We start from the raw sequence: 26,645 nt of genomic DNA, 5'->3' as shown, positions 1-26,645 counted from the left end.
TCTCAAGCAGATTCTCAAAGTTCATTTCAAAGTTATTTCATCATCCAAGTTTCTTATGAAGGTAAGGTTCCCTCAATTGTCATTCATAGCCCTGCACTGGGTCCTCTTCTTGCCAGTTCTTCTCTTAGAAATGCAACTTGCATGCTCAGATCCTGAATGAGTTCATAGTGTTTTGCGTCCCTTTGCTCCAAGAGTGCTTCATGTTCCATGTGCAACTCATACTAGAATCGTTGCATTGATTCCCAATCTGTGACCTTTGTGAAGCGTGCTGGAGCTGCTGGTGATGAAGGTGACGGAATAGGAGTCGGGCTCTTTGAAGGTGGTGCATCAATGGAGATCGAGATATTCAGCGATAGGGTTGGCGAAGAATGATGTTGATTGTCCGAGGGTGTGTGAATTTGTTCTCTCGGCGTGTTTTGTTGGGGAGATTCTGAGGACGAAGGAGGAGTTGGTGGATTGACTCTTTCCTTTGTTGTCTTGGGTAGTCTTTTCTTAGTTGCTCTTGTCCTCTTTCTCATCCGCAAAGTTCGACCAATATTGAGCTCAGATAAGTCCGTCATTGACAACGGAGTCATTGCCGCGCTTTTCATAACCTTGCTTGTTTCTTCCATCTTTGCTTGGTACCCTAAAGCTAGGCACAGTTGAGTAACTAATGGTCCGACGAACAAGGAAGTAACTTTTGCATGTTGTTGTGCCTTTAACCATCTTTTGCGCACAACTCCCATGTTCACAGGTGTGTTTGTGTCCATACTCCAAAGTGAAAACATGTCAGTCCGGTAGACTTTTGCGAAATTTCCAGTGCGTCCTTCCCATGATTGAGCAATTATGCGTCGGATAATTCGAATATTGTCCCTTCTGAGCTGAGATTGTAGTACTCTCGATCCGCTCCATTCAGTTCCGGGTTTTGCAATCTGTTTCCAATATCTCCTTGGAGTCTCAGAGTCACCAAAATCTATTGGAAGTTCTCTGTACCACAAACTCTCTTGATCTTCCTTAGTGTAGAATCCAAGTAAGATCCCTAGAGTGTTGACCGAGATATGATGAGGCTTATTAAAAAGATTAAATTTGATGGTCGGGCTTCTCAGGTCGCTAGTTTTCCCTGTAACCTCCAAAGTGGCCACAAATTCAAAGACGGTGGGTACGTAGGTTGAGTGACGCCATCCAAAGATTTTACTCCAAAAGGGTTGATGGATGAGGCATGATAGCGAGTTTCGACATTGAAAAGGGTTCAATGTTGCTAAATCGATGAAATTCCAACTGGTTATCGGAAGGTAGACCGCATACTCAAAACGTTTCTGTTGTTTCTCCGTTAAAAGTATCCTTCGTTCTATAATTCTCTCATTCATTTCTTCCTTAGGCTCAGTCAGTTCAGTTTCCATCATCGGGGCTTTCCCTTTTCTAGCCCTCATTTCCTCTTGATTAGCCGTGGACGAGTGAGAAGACATTGCCTAAAAGAAACAGTCAACAATATTTGAATATATTGAAATGATACGTGGGCATATGTATTCTAAGGAGTAACATAGAACCTATCCATTGTATCCATTACATTCATACTCGTTTCAAGATAATGAACATGTCGTCAAATATGGGTAATATTATGTAGAACTCAAAATAGTTAATATAAGGTCAATTTCCTCTTCATCCCCTAGCTAGGTAGAAATTGAAAAATGAGAAGACAATAAACATTTCGAAATTGACAAAGCAATAGGTGGGGATCATCATTCTCAAAGCCTAGAAAGCAAGAAATTTCCACATTTCATACTTCATATTCCCCATTTTATCTTGAATTCCATACAACAAGAATATACCCAAATCACCTAGGGTTTGCAATCTAGATATCAAGAATTTCTCAAATCATGCAATGTTCATCATCTAATAGCAAATATAGGTTCCAAGCAAGTCCTAAAATCTATTTCTAAGCCATTTCAATCAAGAAAATCATCATGCCACATACATTCATACAAATATGTCTTCCAAAGAAAATAAATTTCAATAGATGTAAAGGAAGAGAGAGAGAAGGAATGTTACCTTTTGAAGAGCTTAAGAAGGAGATTCAAGAGATTTGTACCAAGAATTGCTTTGGAGGAGGCTAGTCTTACCTTGGATGAAACTCTTAGCTTTTGGATGTGGTGAAATAAGAAATGGGCAAAGGTTAGAACACATTTGCGCTTTATTTACGCAGTTCTTCTGGTGCCCGACCACGCCACTCACACGCGTGTGAGTGGGCGTGGCTGCTTTCTAGAAAGTTTCCACGCCTGCTCACACGCGTGTGAGTAGGCGTGGCGGATTACTGGAAAGTTTCCACGCCTACTCACACGCGTATGAGTGGCGTGGATTGTGCTCGCCTGCCTTCTTTAACTGATAAATCTTTCGTTGGAGACCATTTTTAAATGGAGAATCTGCGTGGATAGTCAAAAGCTAGACAAAAGACAAAACGTACTAAAAAGAAAAGAAACAAGAATTGATAAAGCAAAATCTAAATCCTAGGGATAACGTTGGGAATGCCTCCCAAGTGCGCCTTTGTTTAGAGTCTTTGGCTAGACTCAGGATGGTTTATCCTGCTAAGCACACTGATTTTGGGACCTTGCCTAGCGTCCCATGTACTTTGGCTTCAAGCAATTCCCCAAGGTGTAGGACATTCTTGAATTCCCACGCAAATAAATGAAGGATAAGGTGTATAATTGGAAGGGTCATGGCTTCAGACACTCCCCTTGATTTCTTAAAGGTAGTGTGATCTTCCTCTATTGTGTCATTCTCTCTTCCACCCTTGATGTTCTTATCAATTTTATCACAAGGTTGAGACCATATCCCTTCACTGGAAGTCATATCACCCCCCTCAATTCCCTCGAACAAATCAAACATGAAAATTCCCTCCTTATCCATCATCTCTTTCTCACACTCTCTATTCTCATTTCCCCACTCTAATTGCCTAAAAGAATCACCCTTTTCTTTTTCAGAATATAACGAAGTAATATCCCCCTCACCTATCAACTCATCTCGTCCCAAATCATAGGATTCATTCTCCAAGAATTTAAAACTATCTTATTCTTCTTCAAACAAACTAGAATCCCTATGATATCCAACCAATAAATCACGATTTACTATAGAGTCATCCTCCCAAAAATTAAAACTATCATAGTCATAAGTAGTAGAAACATTAACACGTAGGGAGTCATCTTTACAAGGAGCATGAGTATTTTTATCAAGACTTTCGCACTCATAGATAAAATTGTCAACAAAGCCTATGGAATCATCCTCCCGGAAATAAAAGCATTTAGTATCATGAGAATATAAATCATTGTTGCATAGTAAAAGGGAGTTATCCACTCGAGTGTCAAAAGTAAATTTATCAAAAGAACATGGATCTTCGAAGGTAGTAATGCAAAAAGGTTTAGGAGTGTTACCATATGTTGGCTCTTTATCTTCCCATACTACTTCGATGTTCTCATCGTCGCTCTCCATCTCGACTTCCTTTGGATTTTCCAATTCAAAAATTGGAACTTCTTCTAGCACCGGAGCATAACAATCTACCATCCTTTCACTACCTACTTCTTTTCCAGCGTTTTGTGCCTCAATCCTTGGATTGGCTTCCGAAATTGGGAGATTCTCTACAAGTGGGTAGTCTATCTGTGATGAACTTGTCCTCATGAACTCCTCCATCATGGCTAGCATTTTTGTTTCGATCTCCTCCAATGGAAATCCTTCTTCCCGGAGAGTAGCAAGATAATCCTTTAATTCGCTCCTGATTTCGGCTTCCAATTTAGCCGTATCCTCCTTGGCTATTCTTGTGAACACTTCTATTTTCTGTTTAAGAATTTCGATTTCGTCCTTGGCCGGTGGGATGTAATCACAAGAATCGGGTGTGGTAAAATATGGATTATAAGGTGGTGTTTCAAGGAAATGGGTAGGATTGTTTCATTTAAGAACTTGTGATGGAGATTGGCAATGGGTATTTAGTTGGGAATTATGGAACGAAAATGGCTCGGGAATATAGCTTGGGTCAATTGTTCTCATCATTAGTGCAAGCTTACTCTCTATGTGTTGGAATATTTCTTTAGAGCTTACCGAGTCATTTTGAGAAGTGGAGTATTGTGGGGAAAATTTGTTTTGATTCGGTGGGATAGGGTGTGTGTGTGGTGGTGGGTGATGGTTATGTATATAAGAGGGATAAGAGGTTGGGTGCAGTAAGTAGTGATATGGAAATGGATAAGGGTTTTGAGGTGGATAGTGATATGTTGGTGAAATGTATGTATGGTGGAATGGGGATAATATGGATATCGTTGGGGTGGAACATGGTTTAAAGGATTTCCCTCATGGTGTGGGTAACCATGGGGATACATTTGAGCTCTCATTGGCAAGCTTCTAAGTGATTTTCAATAAAATTCCCTGCACAAAGCTTAACCAACAACAAATATTTCGCAACTAAAAGTAGTTGCAATTGAGTAGCAAGATATTCAAAGATAATATGCCCACTTTCAAAAGAAAATAACAAAATTAAGAAAACAAATTAAGCAAAAGAAAAAGCAATGCAAGAACTCTTAAAAATTAACTCCGAAAACGTCAACACAATTCAAAACCGTTTGCCATCCCCGGCAACGGCGCCATTTTTTGATGCTGTGAATTTAGTGGGAGTGGATGTGAAGGTGGTAAAACGAAGAGTCAAGACTCCCCGAGTGTCGTGTCTCTCAAGGATGGCGAATGGGAGTCGAATTAATGTTGACCTTAATGGTGTTAAAAGGTAAGACTTACAAGTATAACAAGGGATTGGTTTAATGAGTAGGTTTGGGGTAGTAGGGATTGGTTTAATGAGTAGTTTCGCGATCGAGTAAGGGAGTCAAGGCCTTAATACTGAGTGGCGTCACACTCAGACGCTCAATCCTCATTCGGTTGAGACATTTTAACGAACACCTAGTCTACCACTCCTCTCGGATCTTGTCATCTCGGACTAAGAGCGGAGATATGGGTGAGTTGGGCTCGTGAGAGGCCGCTATCGCGCACTCTCTCACTTCTACTCGCTTTACTAACTATTCCGGCCGAAATAGAAGTAAAGTTTGAACAACATCATCCATACAAACATCAACCCTACTCCTTCAGATCTCAAAATCATAAAGCAATTTCTAATCAACAATCAACAATTTAACAAGGGCACACACGCCCAAATTACTCTACTCAATCATAGAAATTATCCAAAACAACAAAGCAAAATTACTTTCAACAATAAATCTAAACAAGTAATCCAATGGAAAGAGTATTTTACCAAGGGAATGGTGAGCTCTACATCTTCAATCCATCTTCTATTCTAAAGATCTAATCTAATCTAAGGGAAAATAGTATGATTTTCCTCCCCAAAGGGGAAGGAATAGAGAGATAAATCAGATCTGAAAGTTAGGAGAGTCCCCCTCTCAAAATGAGAAAGAAGGGTTTAAATAGCTGTCCAAGGAGTCGAATTTCCGCTGTTGCCTTACTGGGCGCGTCCACGCCGCTCACACGCTTGTGGCCGCCCGTGGCAGCTCTCTGGAATTATTCCACGCCTGCTCACACGCGTGTGAGGGTGCGTGGCAGCCTCCTACTAGTTGATTCTTCGTTTGTTGCTTCTTTTTTGCCCAAGACTTTGCTATATCCTGCGGAAATGACTCAAAATGCATTCTTTGAATTGGATATGTCAAATAGGTGTTAATTAGAGGTTTTAGCTATAAAAGGTGATCACAATTAGGTGCTAAAGTAGTAAAATGTTATCTAAACATGACCCGAAACTTGACTGTTTTTGGCGCTTATCAAAGTTTCCACACTTTAGATCTTGCTTGTCCTCAAGCAAGCATGCTATTAAATCCTAATCATCTAAGCGCCACGAAGAGTTAAGTGAAGGCAGAATAATCAAAAGCTTTGCATTCAGGTATGTTGGAACAGAGTGGGTGTAATTGCAACCTGACCACCCTACAATAGTAGCCCGCACTGTTCTAAGCGACCCGCTCATAACTACTTACCACCCGGGATATTACTCAGCCTCGAACTGCCCGGTCGCCATATGGTAGGCCGACCGGCTGACCTACGAGCGCTCTCCCACTTATTCACAAACATACGTATTCATAGTGTAATCGTAACCCCCGGTTCCATTTACGCTATCATTGGCACCGTCTGTGGGGATCCGAGTGAGACACTCTATCTGTCCCGTTAACTTTTTCACCTTGCTTGTTTAAGATGGAAACCAGCAGGAGGAGTCAAAGTCAGGGCTACGTGCAGAGGGAAGGCTCAACCCGTCAGGTTGGACACCACCCCGACAATGTGGCCGAAACACTCCCCGAGGATGATCTACGTCGACAGTTGGACCGTTCGAGCGGCTTGATGAACAAGCTCACCTCCAACCACGCAAAACATGATACGCAAACCACCCAACCAGTCGGTCAGAATCCAGACCAACAAGCTGGAAACACAAATTTCCACCCACCATTTCACTACCAATGAATGGCGCAACCAACCCAAGCTTCATATGCCGATGGCGTACAGTATGCTACCCCCAACTAGTCAGATGTCACCCCCAACACTAGGAGCGCTTGGAGGGAACCCCGCTCAAGGAACACCACTGCAAGAATTTGTTCAACTGTATCAACCGTGTCTGGAACTCCCGGGTACTATGTCATGATGCCAGCTCCTCAAGTGATGGTGACCCCTCAAATTCCTGTTATAGAACAGCAGCAACCGGTAACTAAACCTTCCCAAAGGCAGTCGCATCTGCCACCCCGAGATCATGATCTAGAAGAGATTCAGTCAGAGGATCGATCGCGAAGACCCGACTAAGAAGAACATTATAATCATAGTCAACCTGATGCTGCTCAACGTAGGAGTGCCTTCGATCGCATTCGGAAGAGTGCTAGGTCTCGATTAGGGGCTCAAGATGACCATGACCGACCAAGGCAGAGACCACGAAGGACTACAGAAACGGAGAAAAGCAGTACTGGGAGCGCGTCGCGATCCAGAGCGGAAGACAAGATAGGCCGACTGTCCGAGCGGGTTGGTGACCGACCGGACATGAGAGAGCGACGTCCAAGTAGAGAGGATAATCCTCGTCATCAGTTGGTGATGCTGTGAATTTAGTAGGAGTGGATGTGAAGGTGGTAAAACGAAGAGTCAAGACTCCCCGAGTGTCGTGTCTCTCAAGCATGGCGAATGGGAGTCGAATTAATGTTAACCTTAATGGTGTTAAAAGGTAAGAGTTACAAGTATTACAAGGGATTGGTTTAATGAGAAGGTTTGGGGTAGTAGGATTGGGTTTACACTAACTAATGCAAAATAAATGGAAGGGGTGTGCACCAATGTCAAACAAATTGATTGATCTTCATTACGGAATTTTGGGAAACGAATTTCGCGATCGAGTAAGGGAGTCAAGGCCTTAATATTGAGTGGCGTCACACTCAGACTCTCAATCCTCATTCGGTTGAGGCATTTTATCGAACACCTAGTCTACCACTCCTCTCGGATCTTGTCATCTCGGACTAAGAGCAGAGATATGGGTGAGTTGGGCTCGTGAGAGGCCGCTATCGCGCACTCTCTCACTTCCACTCGGTTTACTAACTATTCCGGCCGAAATAGAAGTAAAGTTTGAACAACATCATCGATACAAACATCAACCCTACTCCTTCAGATCTCAAAATCATAAAGCAATTTCTAATCAACAATCAACAATTTAACAAGGGCACACACGCCCAAATCACTCTACTCAATCATAGAAATTATCCAAAACAACAAAGCAAAATTACTTTCAACAATAAATCTAAACAAGTAATCCAATGGAAAGAGTATTTTACCAAGGGAATGGTGAGCTCTACATCTTCAATCCATCTTCTATTCTAAAGATCTATTCTAATCTAAGGGAAAATAGTATGATTTTCCTCCCCAAAGGGGAAGGAATAGAGAGATAAATCAGATCTGAAAGTTAGGAGAGTCCCCCTCTCAAAATGAGAAAGAAGGGTTTAAATAGCTGTCCAAGGAGTCGAATTTCCGCTGTTGCCCTGCTGGGCGCGTCCACGCCGCTCACACGCGTGTGGCCGCCCGTGGCAGCTCTCTGGAATTATTCCACGCCTGCTCACACGCGTGTGAGGGTGCGTGGCAGCCTCCTGCTGGTTGATTCTTCGTTTGTTGCTTCTTTTTGGCCCAAGACTTTGCTATATCCTGCGGAAATGACTCAAAATGCATTCTTTGAATTGGATATGTCAAATAGGTGTTAATTAGAGGTTTTAGCTATAAAAGGTGATCACAATTAGGTGCTAAAGCAGTAAAATATTATCTAAACATGACCCGAAACTTGACTATTTTTGGCGCTTATCAGTTGGCTAGGATGCAAGAGAGAATCGACCGCTTACAACGTGAGCTTCGTGAAAAGAACAGTGTAGATAAAGAGCCGCCCAGTCCACTGATCGCCACACCCTTCACTGACGATGTCATGAGCGCGCATTACGCGCATTAACTAACGATGTCATGTGGACTTACATCGGTCGGTCGGACCCTCAAAAACACATCGACATGTACTATGGCAACATGTTGATGTTAGGAGTGACTGATGCAGTCATATGTAGAGCTTTCTTTGCAACTTTGGCAGGCAGAGCGGCCGAGTGGTTCAGGAAGTTGGAACCTCGGTCGATTGGAAACTTTAGCCAGCTAGCTGACAAGTTCGTGAGGCGGTTCGCAATCAGCAGATCGAAAAAGAAGCCCTACACTTATCTAAATGGAGTCAAGCATGACCCGGGGGAGACCTTGTCCGCTTTCTTGCACAAATGGGATCGTGAGATCGACCAAGTAGAACCAATGGAAGACCAGGCAGCAATCCACGCTCTCCTCATGTCGCTCCGTTCTGGGCTGCTCTACTACGACCTCGTCGTCCATCCCCCCAAAACTTACGAAGAGGCGATTACCCGGGCCAAGCACCATGCAGACGCTACAGAGGCTAACATGGCTAAAAGAGGAGAAGAACAACCGGTCGATCGGGATAGAGGTCACGACCCGAGGAGAAATCGACAACGTTTTAAGCAACGTGGCCGACCGGAGGATGGACCGCGATTCACTCCGTTAACCAAACCCCTAGTGGAAGTCTTTCAATATGCCGAGCAATGCAACCTGGTCCATCCACCCGACCCGGTACCCGAAGGACCAGACAAGAACAAATACTCTGTTTTTCACAAAACGAAGGGTCATGAGACAGTAGAGTGCATCGCCCTACGTCTGGTTATTGAGCAACTCATTCAAAATGGAGAATTAGAGCCGTTCGTAAAGAGAGACAAACGGGACAAAGGAAAGTTAAAAAAGAACGTCTGGAAGAGGAACCCTAAGGAACAATCGAAGGCACCCGGTCCGCACGGACCAAGCGACGACAAGGCGGCCGGAAAGAAGCCAGTTATTCATGTTATCTATGGAGGACCAGAAGGAGGAGACTCTTCTCGCCAAAGAAAGCAATGGGCGAGAAATTTGTACGTCGGGTCGGTCCACTGACGAAGATCTTCCCATCCACGGGGAAGCCCACGGCGACTCGCTCATCATCACAATGGACATCAATGGGACGGACGTCCAGAGAATACTAGTTGACACAGGAAGTTCAGTAAACATTTTGTACATCGACGTCTTCACCCGATTGGGTCTGTCGATCGACCAGCTGACCCCCATACGGACCCCGCTGTCTGGTTTCACAGGCGACTCCATAGAGGCAGAAGGAGTGATCAGTTTGAATGTGGAGTTAGGCACCCAGCCAAATGTTTTGATGACTACCATGGAGTTCGTAGTGATCAAGTTGAAATGTATTCACAATGCAATACTTGGTCGACCCGGCATCTCCCAAGCAGCCGCTGTCATCTCAATGAATCACTTGTGCATGAAATTCCACACACCCAATGGGATCGGAGTGGTTCGAGGAAACCAGCGAGCGGCCTACCAGTGCTACGTGCAGGCAGTGAAGCAGTCCGATCGTGAGGATGCAAGGATTCACACCATCTCTCAACAAGTTGACCAAGGAGAAGTAAAAGAGAAACCGCAACCAGCTTTAGAAGTGGAAGAGATTATGCTTGACCCTAGCCGGCCGGAGTGGATGGTCAAGATCGGTCGGAAACTCTCGGTCGGTCTACGAGAAAACATTATCAAAGTCTTACAGAAGTTCAAAAATGTCTTTTCTTGGGGACTGGAGGACATGCCCGGTGTCGACCGGTCTGTCATTTGTCATCGATTATCCATCCAACCGAGTTTCAAACCGGTCAAGCCGAAGAAGAGGCATCTGTCCAGTGAAAGAAGAGAGTTCGTGAAGAAGGAGACTGCCACCCTCTTGGCGGTTGGGCACATCCGAGAGGTTCTCTACCCGGAGTGGTTGGCCAATGTAGTCCTTGCACCTAAACCACCTACATGGAGAATGTGCATAGACTACACTGATTTGAACAAAGCCTGTCCGAAGGATCCATATCCCCTGCCAAATCCTGACCAGATGGTTGATGAAACGGCCGGGTGTGAGCTGTTAAGTTTCATAGACGCCTTCAAAGGCTACCATCAAATTTTCATGAGCAAAGAAGACGAAGAGAAGACTGCTTTCATAACCCCAGATGGAGTATTTTGTTACGTGGTGATGGCGTTCGGTCTACGAAACTCCGGAGCCACCTACCAAAGGATGGTGAAAGAGTTGTTCAAAGGATTGCTCGGGTCGACCATGGAGGCGTATGTAGACGACATGCTCGTCAAGAGCCGATCGAAAGAAACTCATCTTACCGACCTGGCCCGGGCATTCAAGGTGATGGAAACTTTCAACTTGCGTTTGAACCCAAGTAAGTTACCGCCACACCTAGACTGAACCCAATCAAATCCAGATAGAATTCACTCTAGATGCACAGGCTGAAGATAAGGAATTGTTTCATATCGTCAAAACCCGTCATAACTTCATATATGTATATATGAGTAGAAAAAGGGTAGCTATACTAGCTACAAATATGTACAGGAGTTTTCTTTCGGCCCATTAGAACAAAGTTTGGGTTATTCTCTCCTCTAAAACCTCGATGGGGTAAAACCCATAACTCGCCTGAACAGCATCCATGAAACACAATGGACTACTGGGAACAGGAGACCAGACAGGTACAACCGGGTGAACAGGAGCAGGAACAAGATCAGGAGCATAAGCCGGAGTTGGAGGATCAGGAGTGAAGCCGGGAGTATACGGGTCGTCGCCCGCTAGATACTGTACATAATCATCATAGTCTAAGATAGGAAACATGAACTCTAATGAGTCACCAGAGTTCCCGGGGCTGCAAGAGCCCACGCTAGACTGCATCTGATAAAGGACACAATGAAGTGTAGTTAGCACGACGGCTAAGTAAGGAAATCCATTATCACTCAAAAGTAAACAAAGGTTTCGAAACTGTATTAATAATTTGAAAGCTGTAAGCTTTACCCATAAGTTGAAAATCTACCTGCAACCAGGTTATCAACAAAAGAAAGTATAGTAGAGTATATGAGTTGCATCAACATATAATACTTTCATTTCCGGGAATTTTCATCATTTTTAACCCAAAGGAGAGAGAGTTCAACAGCACACTTTAGTGCTCAACTTTCGTGACATTTTATTCTTCAGCATAGTTACGGAGTAACTAAAATTTTATAGTCAAAATTCACTTAGTTTCCCCCTGGATAAGTGCAAGGCATACTTGGAATATTTTCAAGAACCTCGGGCCACGGCATTCATGCCTCCCGCAGGTCGAACATCTCAACAACCTCGGGCCACGGCACTCATGCCTCCCGCAGGTCAAACATCTCAACAACCTCGGGCCACGGCACTCATGCCTCCCACAGGTCAAATATCTCAACAACCTCGGGTCACGGCACTCATGCCTCCCGCGGGTCAAATATCTCAACAACCTTGGGCCACGACACTCATGCCTCACGCAGGTCAAACATCTCAACAACCTCGGGTCACGACTCACAAGCCTCCCGCAGGTCAAACATCTCAACAACCTCGGGCCGCGGCACTCATGCCTCCCGCAGGTCAAACATCTCAACAACCTCGGGCCATGGAACTCATGCCTCCCGCAGGTCAAACATCTCAACAACCTCGAGCCGCGGCACTCATGCCTCCCGCAGGTCAAACATCTCAACAACCTCGGGCCACGGCTTACAAGCCTCCCGCACGTCAAACATATCCTTCACAACTTTATCTAGAAACTAAGGTTTTTAAAACATTCTTCCTATATATATATAATTAGTATTTTCACATAAAGTCTCAAAACGATTATTCCTATCAAAATATATTTCCAAAATATTCATATTTGTCATTGATTTTTTACCATAAATTCCCAAGTGACAAGAGTTACACTTGTTTCTTGAAAACACGATTTTCCTTCCAAACCAAAGTACGTAATTTACAAAACAATATTTGAACTTTCAGAAATTGAACTCGGGTGCCCGTAGGCTTTTCAAACATCATATCATGCAAGAGCAAAAATTACGGAAGAAAGTTCGGTCGAAAACAGAACCGCACACCGCAGCCGCGCGAATTCCCGCACCGCCAGACGCACGGCGGACTCGTGCGTCCGAGCCGCGTCAAGCCGTTCGGCCGTGATGCCGAAACACTGGACACCAACGGACGCGCATTGGACGCGCGTCCGTGGTCGTGTCCGGCCTTTCGGCCGTAATCCCGAAGCACTGGACGCAAATGGACGCGCGTCCAGGCCGCGTCCATCCGAATCTGCCAGTTTCGGGCAATAAAAATGGCGTTGTAACGCCTCGATTTCTCACTATTTTCACAAGTATAAGCTTATATACAACATATACATGCATAAATTAGCTATGAACATGTATACAAAAATTACCAAAAATTTAAAGTGTAGTCTTTTGAGCCAACTTAAAGATCCACAAACTTAACACATAATTTTCACATAAAATTTCTAGTCTCATAATTTACTAGCATTTGATCATTTTCAAGTGACTAAACCAACTTAAGGGATTCCTTACCTCCCAAGTAGTTTTAACACCGTAGAAAAGATGGTGATCCCTTTCTTCAATTTTCCACCGAAGATCCTAAATAATAATCACCATAATAACAACATTTTCATGAATCCTTAGTTTAACTTAAGTTCTAGGAAGGATTCTAGTCATTTTTACCGAATAAAACCGAAGTTTTACCTATTATGGAAGCACTTGTGTTGGAAAATGGCTATGGAGTTCTTGGATCTCAAAGTGGAAGATGATATTTTCCTTCTCTCCTTTTCCTTCTCTTAATTTTCGAAAATGGGGGGTGGGAGATGTGGAAGACTTGGAGTGTAAGTTACATCTTAGAATGGCTTATCCCATACTCTCTTATGACAAAATAATAATTAATTACCATGTGGTAAATAATGTGACACTTGTCACAATCCTATGGTAAGTATGGTGAGTCTTATAGAATAAGATTTGCCTTGGACAGTTAGGGATTAAATCAGATAAAAGTTCGGAAGAATATAACTTAGTTCGGGAAAATTTTAATACCAAAATTATTCTAAAAATAGTCCCGTCATTAACCACTAAAATCGGAAAATTTTCCGATATCTCACGAAATACAGTGATATGAAGGTCCGTAACAAATTCACTCTTACAGTCCGTTTAATTCTCACTTTGAACTAAAAAGGAAATTCACGCTTACTCGTATCATGCTTAATAATCCGTTTCCTAGGGAAAGTCTAACAGTATATACATCCTTAAAATTTTTACGGTTCATGACCGGTACGTAGATCGCAGTTTATTAATAACTAGTCTCACTTATAAAAATCCTTCTGAAGTACTGAGAGATCATCTCATAAATGTCATAGCCTAAAAAAATATTTTTCGAACCCTAAACTTATCGGAATAGACGAGAGGTTACACAATTATCTGGAACGATCGAAGCGAAGGAGGAACGCGTGATACAATACAAGGACGTTGCCCTAGAGTTGTTGCAACAGTTCAACAAGTATGAATTGATCCAGGTGCCCAGAACAGAGAACACAGACGCTGACATGTTGTCCAAATTGACACAGGAGGCCCCTGACTGCGTGTCCAAGATTTCACGAATTGAAGAGATCAGATCGCCGAGCATTGATGTTATTGAGGTCCGACCGGTCGAGATAAGCGAGCCAGATTGGATGTACGATCTGAAAAATTACATTGCTAATGGCACCGTACCAGATGACACCACCAGGGCGAAGAAGGTCAGACTAAGAGCACCACGCTTCCAATTGATCGACGGGAAACTCTACAAGCGGTCGTATGGCGGACCGCTCTTGAGGTGTCTGACCAACGATGAGGCCAAGATTGTGATTGAGGAAGTTCATGAAGGCATTTGTTCGGCTCACCAAGGACCAAGGACACTGGCACAAAAAATCATCCTGCTATGATACTATTGGCCCTCAATCAACTTGGATTGCGATCAGTACGTTCGGCGATGCACTACTTGTCAAGAATTTCACCGATTGCCCGGTCGACCAGCCACATATTACCGGCCGATCAGCGAGGTAATACCCTTTGCAAGGTGGGGAGTTGATTTGATCGAAGCATTCCCAATTGCAGCCGGTCGGAAGAAATATGTGATCGTGGCCATTGATTATTTCACCAAGTGGGTAGAAGCAGAAGCACTAGCAACCATCACTTCGCAGTAGTGCCAAAAGTTTCTCTGGGAAAAGGTAATCACTCGGTTCGGGGTTCCGGTCTACCTAATCACTAACAACGGGACACAATTTGATAGTCAGCCGTTCAAAAGCTTCATGGCCAAACTAGGCATCAGGCACACCCGAGCGGCCGTAGCATACCCACAAGCTAACGGACAAGTGGAAAACACCAACCGAACGATCATCGACGGACTGAAGAAGAAATTACAAAGTGCGGGTCGAGGCTGGGTAGAAGAGCTCCCGTATGTTCTTTGGACCTACCGAACCACTCCGCGACGGGCGACCAACGAAACACCTTTCTCGCTAGCCTACGGATTCGAAGCAAGGGTGCCAATTGAAGCGTGGCTCCCTACCGCTCAGGAAAGGAATTACCAGCCGGAGGAAAACGACGAGTTGCAAGGTGCAGAGCTGAACTTCATCGATGAGAAAAAGGACATGGCGGCACGAAGAATGATTGAGTACCAGAAGGCCGCCAAAACTTACCATGATGGACGGGTGAAACCACGTTACTTTCAAGTTGGCGACTTAGTGCTCCAACGGAGAGAAGCTAGTAAACCAACCGAACAAGGAAAATTTGCTAAGAAATGGGAAGGGTCCTACAAAGTCGCAGCAATAGTCCAACCCAACACCTACAAATTAGAGACCCTCTCCGGTCAACTGATTGACCGAGTGTGGAACTCCGAACATCTCATACAATTCTACAAGTACAGGGTGACTAGCATGATACTTGTACTCGGATGGCTAAATGAAAATTTTCCTGCTAATACCATTGTAACATTCACCGACCCCGGTCGGATTTGCTTTACGTCGCTCCAAAAAAAAAAAAAAAAGGCTGATCGGCCGAATTAGGAGCAAGCGTTTTTCCCGGCTTTTTTCGTTTGAGGTTTGGCCCGGTGAGTTATCCCGGCCCTACCTGTACGATTTTGACCGGTCGAATTGTGACTAAGTTCACTTGATTGTTTCCCGGCTCTTTCGTTTGAGGTTTTGCCCGGTGAGTTATCCCAGCCCTACCTGCACGATTTTGACCGGTCGAGTTATGACTAAGTTCACTTAATTGTCTCCCGGCTCTTTCGTTTGAGGTTTTGCCCGGTGAGTTATCCCGACCCTACCTGCACGATTTTGACCGATCGAGTTGTGACTAAGTCACTTAATTGTCTCCCAGCTCTTCGTTTGTGGTTTTGCCTGGTGGTGTTATCTCGGCCCTACCTGCACGATTTTGACCGATCGAGTTGTGATTAAGGTCACATGTTGTTTTTTCGACCTGTTCATTTGAGGATTTTTTTCAATTGAGCTATCTTAGCTCTACTTAAACAATCCTGCTCGGTCGGCATTATGGTTGAGACCACTTACTGATTTTGGGAATTATCACTTAAGATTTTTTCCAATTGAAATTTTGGCAGACCGACCGATACGGTCTTGCCCGATCGACCAAGCCGGTCATATCCACTTGACACTCATCTTTAGTGTGCAAGTAAAAGCCTTACCCATTGGGTACTCTACGTGGCTTGGGGAAGAATTACCAAAGTCTCTGGACTTTCTTTGACGAGTTTTTGATCATTTTGGGTTGGATGAACTTCTTTTTCATTTTCTTCATCTCGGTTGTGTTTGCTTCTCACTTGAGTAGGTTCTGGCAACTCTTTTCCACTTCTCAAGGTAACTCCACTTGCATTTTGCTTTGGGTTTACAACAGTTTGTGAGGGTAACTTACCTTGATATTCCAATCTAATCACGGTAGATGCTAGCTGGCTCATCTGACTTTCTAAGTGTTGAATACTTGTTCTTGTTTCTTGCTGAAATTGTTGTGTTTGTTGCTGAAATTGTTGTGTTTGTTGCTGAAATTGTTGTGTGTTAGTGGCAAGTGACTTAACGATATCTTCTAACGACATACTTGAATTAGAAGATGGTTGTTGTGAAGATAAAGGTTGTTGTTGAATGGGTTGTCTAGGCTGAAACTGTGGAAATTGTGGACGCGGTTTGTAGCTGAAATTTGGATGATCCCTCCATCCTGGATTGTATGTATTTGAATAAGGATCATAATTTCGTTGTGGTTAGCCTGGAAAGCCTCCAACTACATTAGCTTGCTCACAAGAATCATATTGAAGTGTCGGACACATGTCTGTTTGGTGTCTAGTGGCAGCACATATCCCACAAGCTTTTACCTGATGTGTACCTCTTAGAGCTAACTGTTGAACAAGAGTAGTTAAGTGAGATACTTTATTCTCAAGGGAAGAAATGTTCACCTCATTCACTCTTCTAGAAGGTGTGTCCTGTCTACATCCAAATTCTTGTGAACTGGCGGCCATTATAGATAGCAAATCCCTAGCTTCACGAGGAGTTTTGTTCACTATAGCGCCTCCACTAGCTGCATCCATCATCTTTCTTTCCATGGGAAGCAACCCCTCATAAAAGTATTGAATGAGGAGCTGTTTAGAAACTCCATGTTGAGGGCAACTTGCACACAGTTGCTTGAAGCGTTCCAGTACTCGTGGAGAGTCTTTGTGTCTCTTTGTTTGATGCCACATATTTCCCTTCTAATGCTGGCAGCTCGTGATGCTGGGAAAAACTTTTCAAGAAATAATCTTACCATTTCATCTCAGGTGTTTATTGAGCCTGAAGGAAGGTAAAATAACCAATCATTTGCTCTATCAGCTAATGAGAATGGGAAAGCACGTAGTTTGATTTGATCTTCCGTCACTCTTTGCGGTTTGAAGCTCGAACACACTATGTGGAACTCCTTTAGATGCTTATGTGGATCTTCATTTTCAAGACTACGAAATGTTAGGAGTAGTTGAATCAAGCCTGACCTTAATTCAAAATCAACCTCTAAGGCAGGATGTTGAATACAGAGGGATTGTTGATTTAGATTTGGTGCAGAAAGCTCCCTTAAAGTTTTTTGTTCTTCTGCCACTACTTGTTCTTCGGCCATTGCTTGTTTTTTTTTCGGAATCACAACAAGAGGCATTTGGTTCAGTTGTGGTATTTGATTGAAGAGATGTTGATGGAAGTACTCTACTTTTACGCAATCTAGTCTCCTTAACTTCTTTGTTGTCTTCACAATCTCAGGATCGTATTGCAATTGACCCGTACGAGAAGAGCGTGGCATAAAATTAATCTAATTGACACCAATCCCCGGCAACGGCGCAAAAAATTTGATGGGTGTCGAAACCAACAAATAATAAATACTTACTCTTTTGAATTGTAATAGCGATGAGTAAGGTCGTATCCACAGAGATTGGTTAGACTTATTTTTAGCAATAGATTTAATAAATAACGAAATGGGAATAGAAACGTAAATAGTAACAATAAAATGTAAAATAATATTAAATAGCAAATAAATATCAAATAAATGTCAATGGCAACTAGTATCCAACCCAAGGCATAATATCAGTTTAATTCTAACAAGACAGATATTGATTTGCAAGCCAAACTAACTTAACTCTTTACTAGATTGGTTATGTTTATTAACAAGCTCTAACAACCTATATTTCCTTACTTCGTCGGTAATCAAAACAAGCTCTTTAATTACTTCTCTAGCTAATAAACAACCCTAAACAAGCTCTTAGGATTTAATTTACTAACAGCATTAAAAGAAGTAGAAAGACTACCAATCCTAGCCAACAAACTCACAAGCACGGTTCACTTAAGCTAGACTATATATCTTCATAACACAAACTGAAAATCAATTATAATCAAATTGTGCTATTTGCTACCAACATCAGAACACTTAAACAATTACGGATTCAAGGTTCTAACTAGCAATTTAATAACTTGATAATTGAACAATGGGCCCTTTTGCAACAACTAATCAAGCAATAATTTAAATAAATATAACAGAAGATATATAGATAATAAAGTGCAAAGAATAATTTTGGCTAAATAAAGCTTACTGGTATTGTAGAATCAAACTTCAATAACCCTCGAATTGGAAAAATTAGAACTCAGCAGAACATCGTAGGGAGTCTTTACAAAGTGAATAAAATTATTCTAGGAAAAATTGATGATTTTACTACTAAACTCCTTGCTTATTTATACTAATTTAGGCTTAGATTCAACCGTTCATTCGAAGGAGTAACTTGCGGTCGAAATCTGCCGGAAAACGCTCGCCGCACGGTATCCGCTTCGTCCGCTCGTTCGCTCATCGTAGGAGTCCGTCCACGTCGCACGTTGATGTTCCGATTCAGTCGCTGCTTTCTTCTACGTACGTAATTACAATGAGGAAAAAGGAATTTGGATTTGGGCTGCTGTTAATCTACACGTACTAACAAAACAAAAGAAAATAAAATAAAATAAAACATAATAAAATAAAGGTTAATTCTAGGTTTGGGCAGCTGATTCATAAAACAATTAAAAGTTTAAGTTTTGGCCGTATTAATTAGAACAAATAAATAGGAAATAATTAGCCCAAATCACAACTAAGCCCATTCTTTATAATTTATTCATTGAGCTTTAATTATTCAACTAATTAATATAATAGTGCAAAACAAGAAATAAAGTTTAAAATAATTAAAATGTTAAATAAATCAAATTAATTTATTATAGTGCTTAATAATATTAAAAAAGCCTTAATTCAAGCCTTACTACCGATAATTAATTCCTTGGGTAATTTAATTAATTCCAATTGGGCTAATTCTTTCAATTTGATATATATATATGTATATTCCTTGAGCCTAATTTGATTATTCTAATCAAGAGCCCAACTAATTGAATTTATTCTTGTAAGGGATTTTATTCAATTTGGATCCTTACAATCTTTGCAATTAAATATTCCTACAAGCCCAATTTATTGATCATATATTATATAATATATATGTAATGTTCCTAAGACATTTTATGGGCTTCCTTATTCTAATTCTTATAATTAATTGTAAGGGGTGAATTTATTTAGCCCAACTTACTAGTCTTGGACATATATTTAATTCTTGTAAGCCATTATAATATGTACTTAAGCCCATCTCATATTAAAGTCTTACACCCTAAATATTGTATGTATTCTTAGTATATATATATTCGATGATCAAAATACCCTAAAAGCTTTCACTCCTCTTCCTCCCTCCCTACACTCTCACGCCATTTTCACCATTCTTGCATCCAAAAATTGATCTCCATTTCCCTACAAGTTTTCAAGTAAAGGTTGCTCTTTTATGCTTGTCTAGGAGTGGGTAAGTGCATCTAGCCTAGAATCTCCTTTGTATTTTGTGGTTTGGTTAGTCTTTTTGCATGTTCTTATGTGTTTCTTTTGGGGTTCTTTGGGTAAAAGATGATCAAGAAGGTGGTGGGGCTTTGTGAGCTTTGTTGAGGCTTTGCTTGGGTGGAAAGAGCTTCTTAAGGTAACCACTATGTCCATCAAAACTATTTTTATTCACTCCTATTCTATATGATGTTCTTGGTGTTGGAAATCCTGAAAATTCTTTGTGATTAGCCTATTTTGTTGGATCTATTTGTTGGATTTCATCTTGATCTTTTGATTAGTGTTGTATGATCATTGATGGTTTGGATTTCCATGTCTTTGGCCTCTAAATTGGATGAAATGTTGGTGTATTGGGTCTGATTTTGCTCTCTGGGAATACCTCTTTCGTGTCTGCTGTTGATGTTCTGGAACTAGGGTTGGAGTTGACCTTATGGAGGTCCTCGGCGGCACAATGTAACCCGCCGGGGAGTTCCGCAAGGCCAAGGCGGTTGGGTTGAACGGAGAGTGGTGTTCCGTTGAGGCAGTCCGCCTCCTTCCTGCGGAGGAGTGCGGCGGAAGACGGTGTTCCGTCAGTGTGTTCCGCAAGTTCTCTGGGAATCTGCTCCCAGAGGCTGCTTTGTGATGTTGTTGTCTGCTGTTTCTCCTTTGTTTCTGGTTATTGTTGGATTGTTTTGTGGAGTATTTTACCATGTCTTTGGAGTATTTATCCATGCCTTTTGTTGGGTAATTACTACCTTGTCTTGGAGATTTATTCGTGTCTTTGGTTTCCCTTTTTGTACTCTTGGTCTATTGATTCTTGATATTCATTTACCTGGGAGTTTGTTTGTGTTCATAGATGAGATGAACACTTTGTTTGGTTGTTTTGGGATGATGTTGGAGTATGAGTATGTGATGTTGGTTGTTGGTATCATTGGAGTTTGTTGGGTGAACTAGTTGTGCTACTATTGTTGGTATTCGGGTTCATTACCCCTGTGATTTGGGTTGATTACCCCTGTGATTGGACTTAGGTCCCTGTGATTGGACTACGGTCCCTGGGATTGGGTTCGCTACCCCTGTGATTGGACTTCGGTCCCTGTGATTCGGGTTGATTACACCCCCTGTGATTGGACTTCGGTCCCTGTGATTGGACTACGGTCCCTGTGATTGGGTTCGCTACCCCTGTGATTGGACTTCGGTCCCTGTGATTCGGGTTGATTACACCCCCTGTGATTGGACTTCGGTCCCTGTGATTGGACTACGGTCCCTGTGATTGGGTTCGCTACCCCTGTGATTGGACTTCGGTCCCTGTGATTCGGGTTGATTACACCCCCTGTGATTGGACTTCGGTCCCTGTGATTGGACTACGGTCCCTGTGATTGGACTTCGGTCCCTGTGATTGGGTTCATCACCCCTGCGTACCAGATTTCTGTGTTTTGACCTCCGACTGTGGTTGGGTTTGGTATGGTGAATTGGTATGAGGTTTGGAGGTTGGAATTGGGAGTTCTTTCTTGGTTTATGTGTTCATGGGTTCCTTGTGTATATTCGATTGAGACCCTATGGTTCTCGATTATGTTTGATTGGTTTCCTTATGATTGTTGTTCAGTTGGTATCTCGTTTATGGATTGGTTGTTGCCTTGTACTCTCGCTGATGAATATTGGCTTGTTTGGATGAGTCTTGGTTTATGNTAAATGTTCTTTTGGGGTTCTTTGGGTAAAAGATGATCATCAAGAAGGTGGGGCTTTGTGAGCTTGCTTGAGGCTTGTTGGATTAGGAAAAAGCTCTTCAAGGTAACCACTATGTCCATCAAAACTATTTTTATTCACTCCTATTCTATATGATGTTCTTGGTGTTGGAAATCCTGAAAATTCTTTGTGATTAGCCTATTTTGTTGGATCTATTTGTTGGATTTCATCTTGATCTTTTGATTAGTGTTGTATGATCATTGATGGTTTGGATTTCCATGTCTTTGGCCTCTAAATTGGATGAAATATTGGTGTATTGGGTCTGATTTTGCTCTCTGGGAATACCTCTTTCGTGTCTGCTGTTGATGTTCTGGAACTAGGGTTGGAGTTGACCTTACGGAGGTCCTCGGCGGCACAATGTAACCCGCCGGGGAGTTCCGCAAGGCCAAGGCGGTTGGGTTGAACGGAGAGTGGTGTTCCGTTGAGGCAGTCCGCCTCCTTCCTGCAGAGGAGTGCGGCGGAAGACGGTGTTCCGTCAGTGTGTTCCGCAAGTTCTCTGGGAATCTGCTCCCAGAGGCTGCTTTGTGATGTTGTTGTCTGCTGTTTCTCCTTTGTTTCTGGTTATTGTTGGATTGTTTTGTGGAGTATTTTACCATGTCTTTGGAGTATTTATCCATGCCTTTTGTTGGGTAATTACTACCTTGTCTTGGAGATTTATTCGTGTCTTTGGTTTCCCTTTTTGTACTCTTGGTCTATTGATTCTTGATATTCATTTACCTGGGAGTTTGTTTGTGTTCATAGATGAGATGAACACTTTGTTTGGTTGTTTTGGGATGATGTTGGAGTATGAGTATGTGATGTTGGTTGTTGGTATCATTGGAGTTTGTTGGGTGAACTAGTTGTGCTACTATTGTTGGTATTCGGGTTCATTACCCCTGTGATTGGGTTCATTACCCCCGTGATTGGGTCGATGACCCCTGTGATTGGACTTAGGTCCCTGTGATTGGACTACGGTCCCTGTGATTGGGTTCATTACCCCGTGATTGGGTTCATTACCCCCGTGATTGGGTCGATTCACCCCTGTGATTGGACTTCGGTCCCTGTGATTGGGTTTTTACCCCTGTGTACTTGGCTTCTGATTTGGGGTTGGGTTCGGTGTGAGGATTGGTGTGAGGTTTGGTGGTTGGTGTTGGGATTTTCCTTTGGTTCTTTAGTTGTGAGTCCTTGTTTACTCAGTTGATATCTCGTTGTTCTCGATTATGATTGATTGTTCCTTATACTCGTGTTCAGTTGGTATCTTGGTTATGACTCGTTGTTGTCTTATGCTTTCATCGTTGTGCTTTGGCTTTATTCGAATGAGTTTTGGTTATGCTTCGTTCAGCTTATTATTGTTGAGTATCCGTTTTGAACTATCGAACAGTCTGTTGGTGTTTATATTCTATATGGGTGTGTAAACCTATTTACAAGCTTATGTATATCTATATCTCCTTGCGGGTGTGAATGGTGGTTGCTTAGCATTCTTTTGCTAATGGTTCTTTGCGTGTTTTCCAGGTTTGGAGTAGTCTATGCGAGAGCGCGCTAGAGTTTCTCTATCTGAGGATGCGTAGACTTAGTTATGATGTTAGACTTTGAGTTGTTGGGCCTGTGTGCCTTGAGATATTATTATGATATACTCTTGATTAGTCTTTTGGGTATTTTTGGATAATTATGGATTATGTTTGAGGATTTATTCTGGATTATTTATATGACAGCTTAGTTTATCTTTATGTTTAGCCTGTGCATCTAGGCTGTGCTTATACCTAGATGTGGCATGACGCCCTTAAGTTTTAAATTCGCTTCCGCTATGTTCTGTTGTTGGTTGAGATAGTCAGCTGTTGTGTTGAGTTTTTATCTATCTCAGCCTGTGTGAGGTTGGGGTGTCACAGGTATTCCATAAGGAATGGAATATGCAAGGAATAGAATATGAATTGTATTCTATTGTTTGGTTCGCGAAAGGAATTGACTTTAGGAATTATATTACAGTGTTTGGTTGGTTTAAGGAGTAGAAATGAAATATGTTTTAAAAGACATAAATACCCTTATAAAATATGTAATAATAATAATAATAATAATATTATTATTATTATTATTATTATTATTATTATTCTAATAGTATTAGTATTATGTAATAATAAAATAAAACTTATAATAATATTAATAACAATAATAAGAAAAACATAATAATAATAATAATAATAATAATAATAATAATAATAATACAAAAACAAAATTATATATAAAATAATTTTAAAAAAAACATAACTGGAGTTTTTGATCCCACATCGGTAACTCAGGAAGAGGAGCTCATTTGAGCTCCTCTATATAAGAGAAGCATTGCTTCTCTTTTAAAATTAACAATAGGATGAGGAAGTCATAAAAAGCCAAAAGCTCCTTCATTTAAGGAGCTTTAATTGCTTTTAGTTACAAGTTTTTTTTAAAAATAATATAGGAGCGTTTTGGAAAAAGAAAGATCTTTCTCCAAAACGTCATGGGGTAAATTGAAAATAACAACATTAGGCTATTCCTGAGAACTTAGGAATAGCCTAATACTTAGGGGGGCCATAAGAATCTCTATTCCCGTGCAAGGAGAATAGGTCATTCCCAAGAACGTTATTCCTGGGAATAGGAGGTTTTACCAAACAGCGAAATAGGCCTGTTACCCCGCGAACCAAACGTGCCATAAATGTTTGTAAACACGCAAACTGGTATGTGCATTTTACTACAGGTCTCCAATGTTTTAGAATAATATTGAGCAATGTGCATATCTGTCAATGAGTGTGTGCAATAGAAACCATAGTAATGTGTAGTAATGCGGCCAAAGGCTGTGAAGCCATACGACACTTCTACGCTATGTGCGTACTATCATGCATTTTGGTATAACAGTGTGTGAAACATTTTTATTTTTACACAGTAAAACTTTCCTAATTATATATATATATATATATATATATATATATATATATATATATATATATGCATATCACCTATCATTAGTGTGTGCAAAATCTCAAACAGGTATGTGCATTTTACTGAGAGTCAACGCTTTTACTCAGAACTCGTCAAACACCATGTTGTACACACTAAAATATAGGAAGGCACACACTAAAATATAGGAATGCACACACTAAATTATAGGAATCCACCCATGCACACTAACAGGTTTGGAAGCATACAATTCGGTCCCACCCCGCACACACTATAGTGACGCGTTGCACACTAACGCAACAACCGTTCAGAGTCATCTTTTTTGAATTTCGTAAACAGTACTGAATTCTTGGTAAATTTCCAACCATGAATAAAACTCCTACAAATTCGGTAAAGATTACACATCAATTTAAATCCAAATTAAATTCCCATGCCAATTACTATATTACCCTAGCAATTAATTTTATATTAATTAAAATAGAAATCAATCTTAAATGATAGCCATTCATATTTTTGAGATGGATGCTTAGGATGCAATCTCATGATCTCATGTAGAATGGTGGATATATATATATATGTATGTATAATTGGGTTCCTGTTCAGTTGACCTTTTCCGGTGCGGTTGCTTTAGGTTCGTAGTTTTCCTTCTTAAGGTGCATAGTTTCCTTCTTAAAGTGCATGGTTTGTATGCTTAAGGTGCATCAGTGGTGAAACTCAAGGTGAGTGAACCTAAATCTTAAGGTGCGTGATTTTCCTTTTTAAGGTGCGTTATTTTTCTTTCTTAAGGTACGTGATTTGTATGCTTAAGGTGCGTGAGTTGTTGTAACTTAAGGTGCACCATTTTAAAACCTTAAGTGCGTGGTTTTTGTAATTAAGGTGCGTGATTTGTGTACTTAAGGTGCGCATTGTTTGTATTTTTAAGGTGCTTTGTTTGTGTACTTAAGGTGTGTGGTTAGTGTACTTAAGATGCGTTATTGTAATGCTTAAGGTGTGTAACAGCATGGGAACCCTTCTCCGCACCTGAACCCGCGAACTGCTCGCCAGGAAAGAAATGAGAATGCATGCCATTCGTCTATGTGTCCAGATCTAACGAATGAAGAACATTGATTTAAAATAAAATGCAGTGGCATTTTAACAAATAATTGAACATCAAAGTGCAAGTAAAATGTATTACATGTGCAAGTAAAATATATACTAAGCATCAACACTAAGTGCACCTAACATTATAACTAGTTGTACCTAATGTTATAATTAGGTGCACAAATGTTAACAAAGTAAATTACTTGCACTTGTAAGTGATTTTACTTGAACTTTTTACTTGTAAATGTGCACCAACTACTTGCACTTATAACACAATTATTTGCACCAAAGTTTGAGTAATTTACGAAAATGTCAGCGCATTGTTTTTTTAAAATTACATCTAATTTGTTGATCTGGACACATGAATGATTATGATTTTTATTTTTCTTCTAGACGAGTGATTTCACTTGAGCGCTCCCATATATATAGACATGTCACTTATTGGAATGTGACGAATGGGTAGAAATTTTGAAATTTGATATCAATTTATAGCTGCTCTTAATATTAGTGATTAGGCACCCAGCCTGCAACTCGGCTCAAATTTGTTTAGTGAAAGGAAAATAAATGGAGCTGCTCTTAATTCTGAGCCAGGAAACTTACGGGGTATAAATTAATTGAGCAAAATCCATTTTTAGTATTCGACTATTGTGGTATTGTCACATTTAGTCCTGCTTTTTTAATTTACCATATGACATCTTTGACTTTCATTTCATTGCCACCATTGGTCCTCCGTTAAGTTTTCCGTTAATTTACCGTTAACAATAAGGTCAATAATGTAATTTAATAATTTGTCTCAAATACATATTAAAATCCATCTTCTTTATCAGACTTCCTTGTTTTAATATGGATTTTAATATGTAATTGAGACAGATTATTAAATTACATTATTGACCTTATTGTTAACGGTAAATTAACGGAAAACTTAATGGAGGATCAATGGTGGCAATGAAATGAAAGTCAAGGATATTATATGGCAAAATTAAAAGAATAGAACTAAATGTGACAATACCACAATAGTCGAGGACTAAAAATGAATTTTCCGATTTATCTACAAATTAGGTAGACTGGGGAAATAGCCGGCGCCCAGTTAGAGAGTGCCCAACTACCATTACATGGCG

General features: G+C 41.3%; 1 protein-coding gene across 1 annotated transcript; it reads left to right on the top strand.

Annotated features, from left to right (window-relative positions):
• Positions 1-8,472: 8,472 nt before the first annotated feature.
• LOC116033118 lies at positions 8,473-9,480 on the top strand. The gene has a single exon (XM_031275874.1). The coding sequence runs from the start codon at positions 8,473-8,475 to the stop codon at positions 9,478-9,480; it is 1,008 nt and encodes a 335-aa protein (XP_031131734.1).
• Positions 9,481-26,645: the final 17,165 nt, after the last annotated feature.

This window comes from Ipomoea triloba, chromosome 10 (assembly GCF_003576645.1).
Source record: "Ipomoea triloba cultivar NCNSP0323 chromosome 10, ASM357664v1".
NCBI classification, from domain to species: Eukaryota; Viridiplantae; Streptophyta; class Magnoliopsida; order Solanales; family Convolvulaceae; genus Ipomoea; species Ipomoea triloba.
The sequence above is the reverse complement of the archived record's forward strand: the minus strand, read 5'-3'. Positions and strand labels throughout refer to the sequence as shown.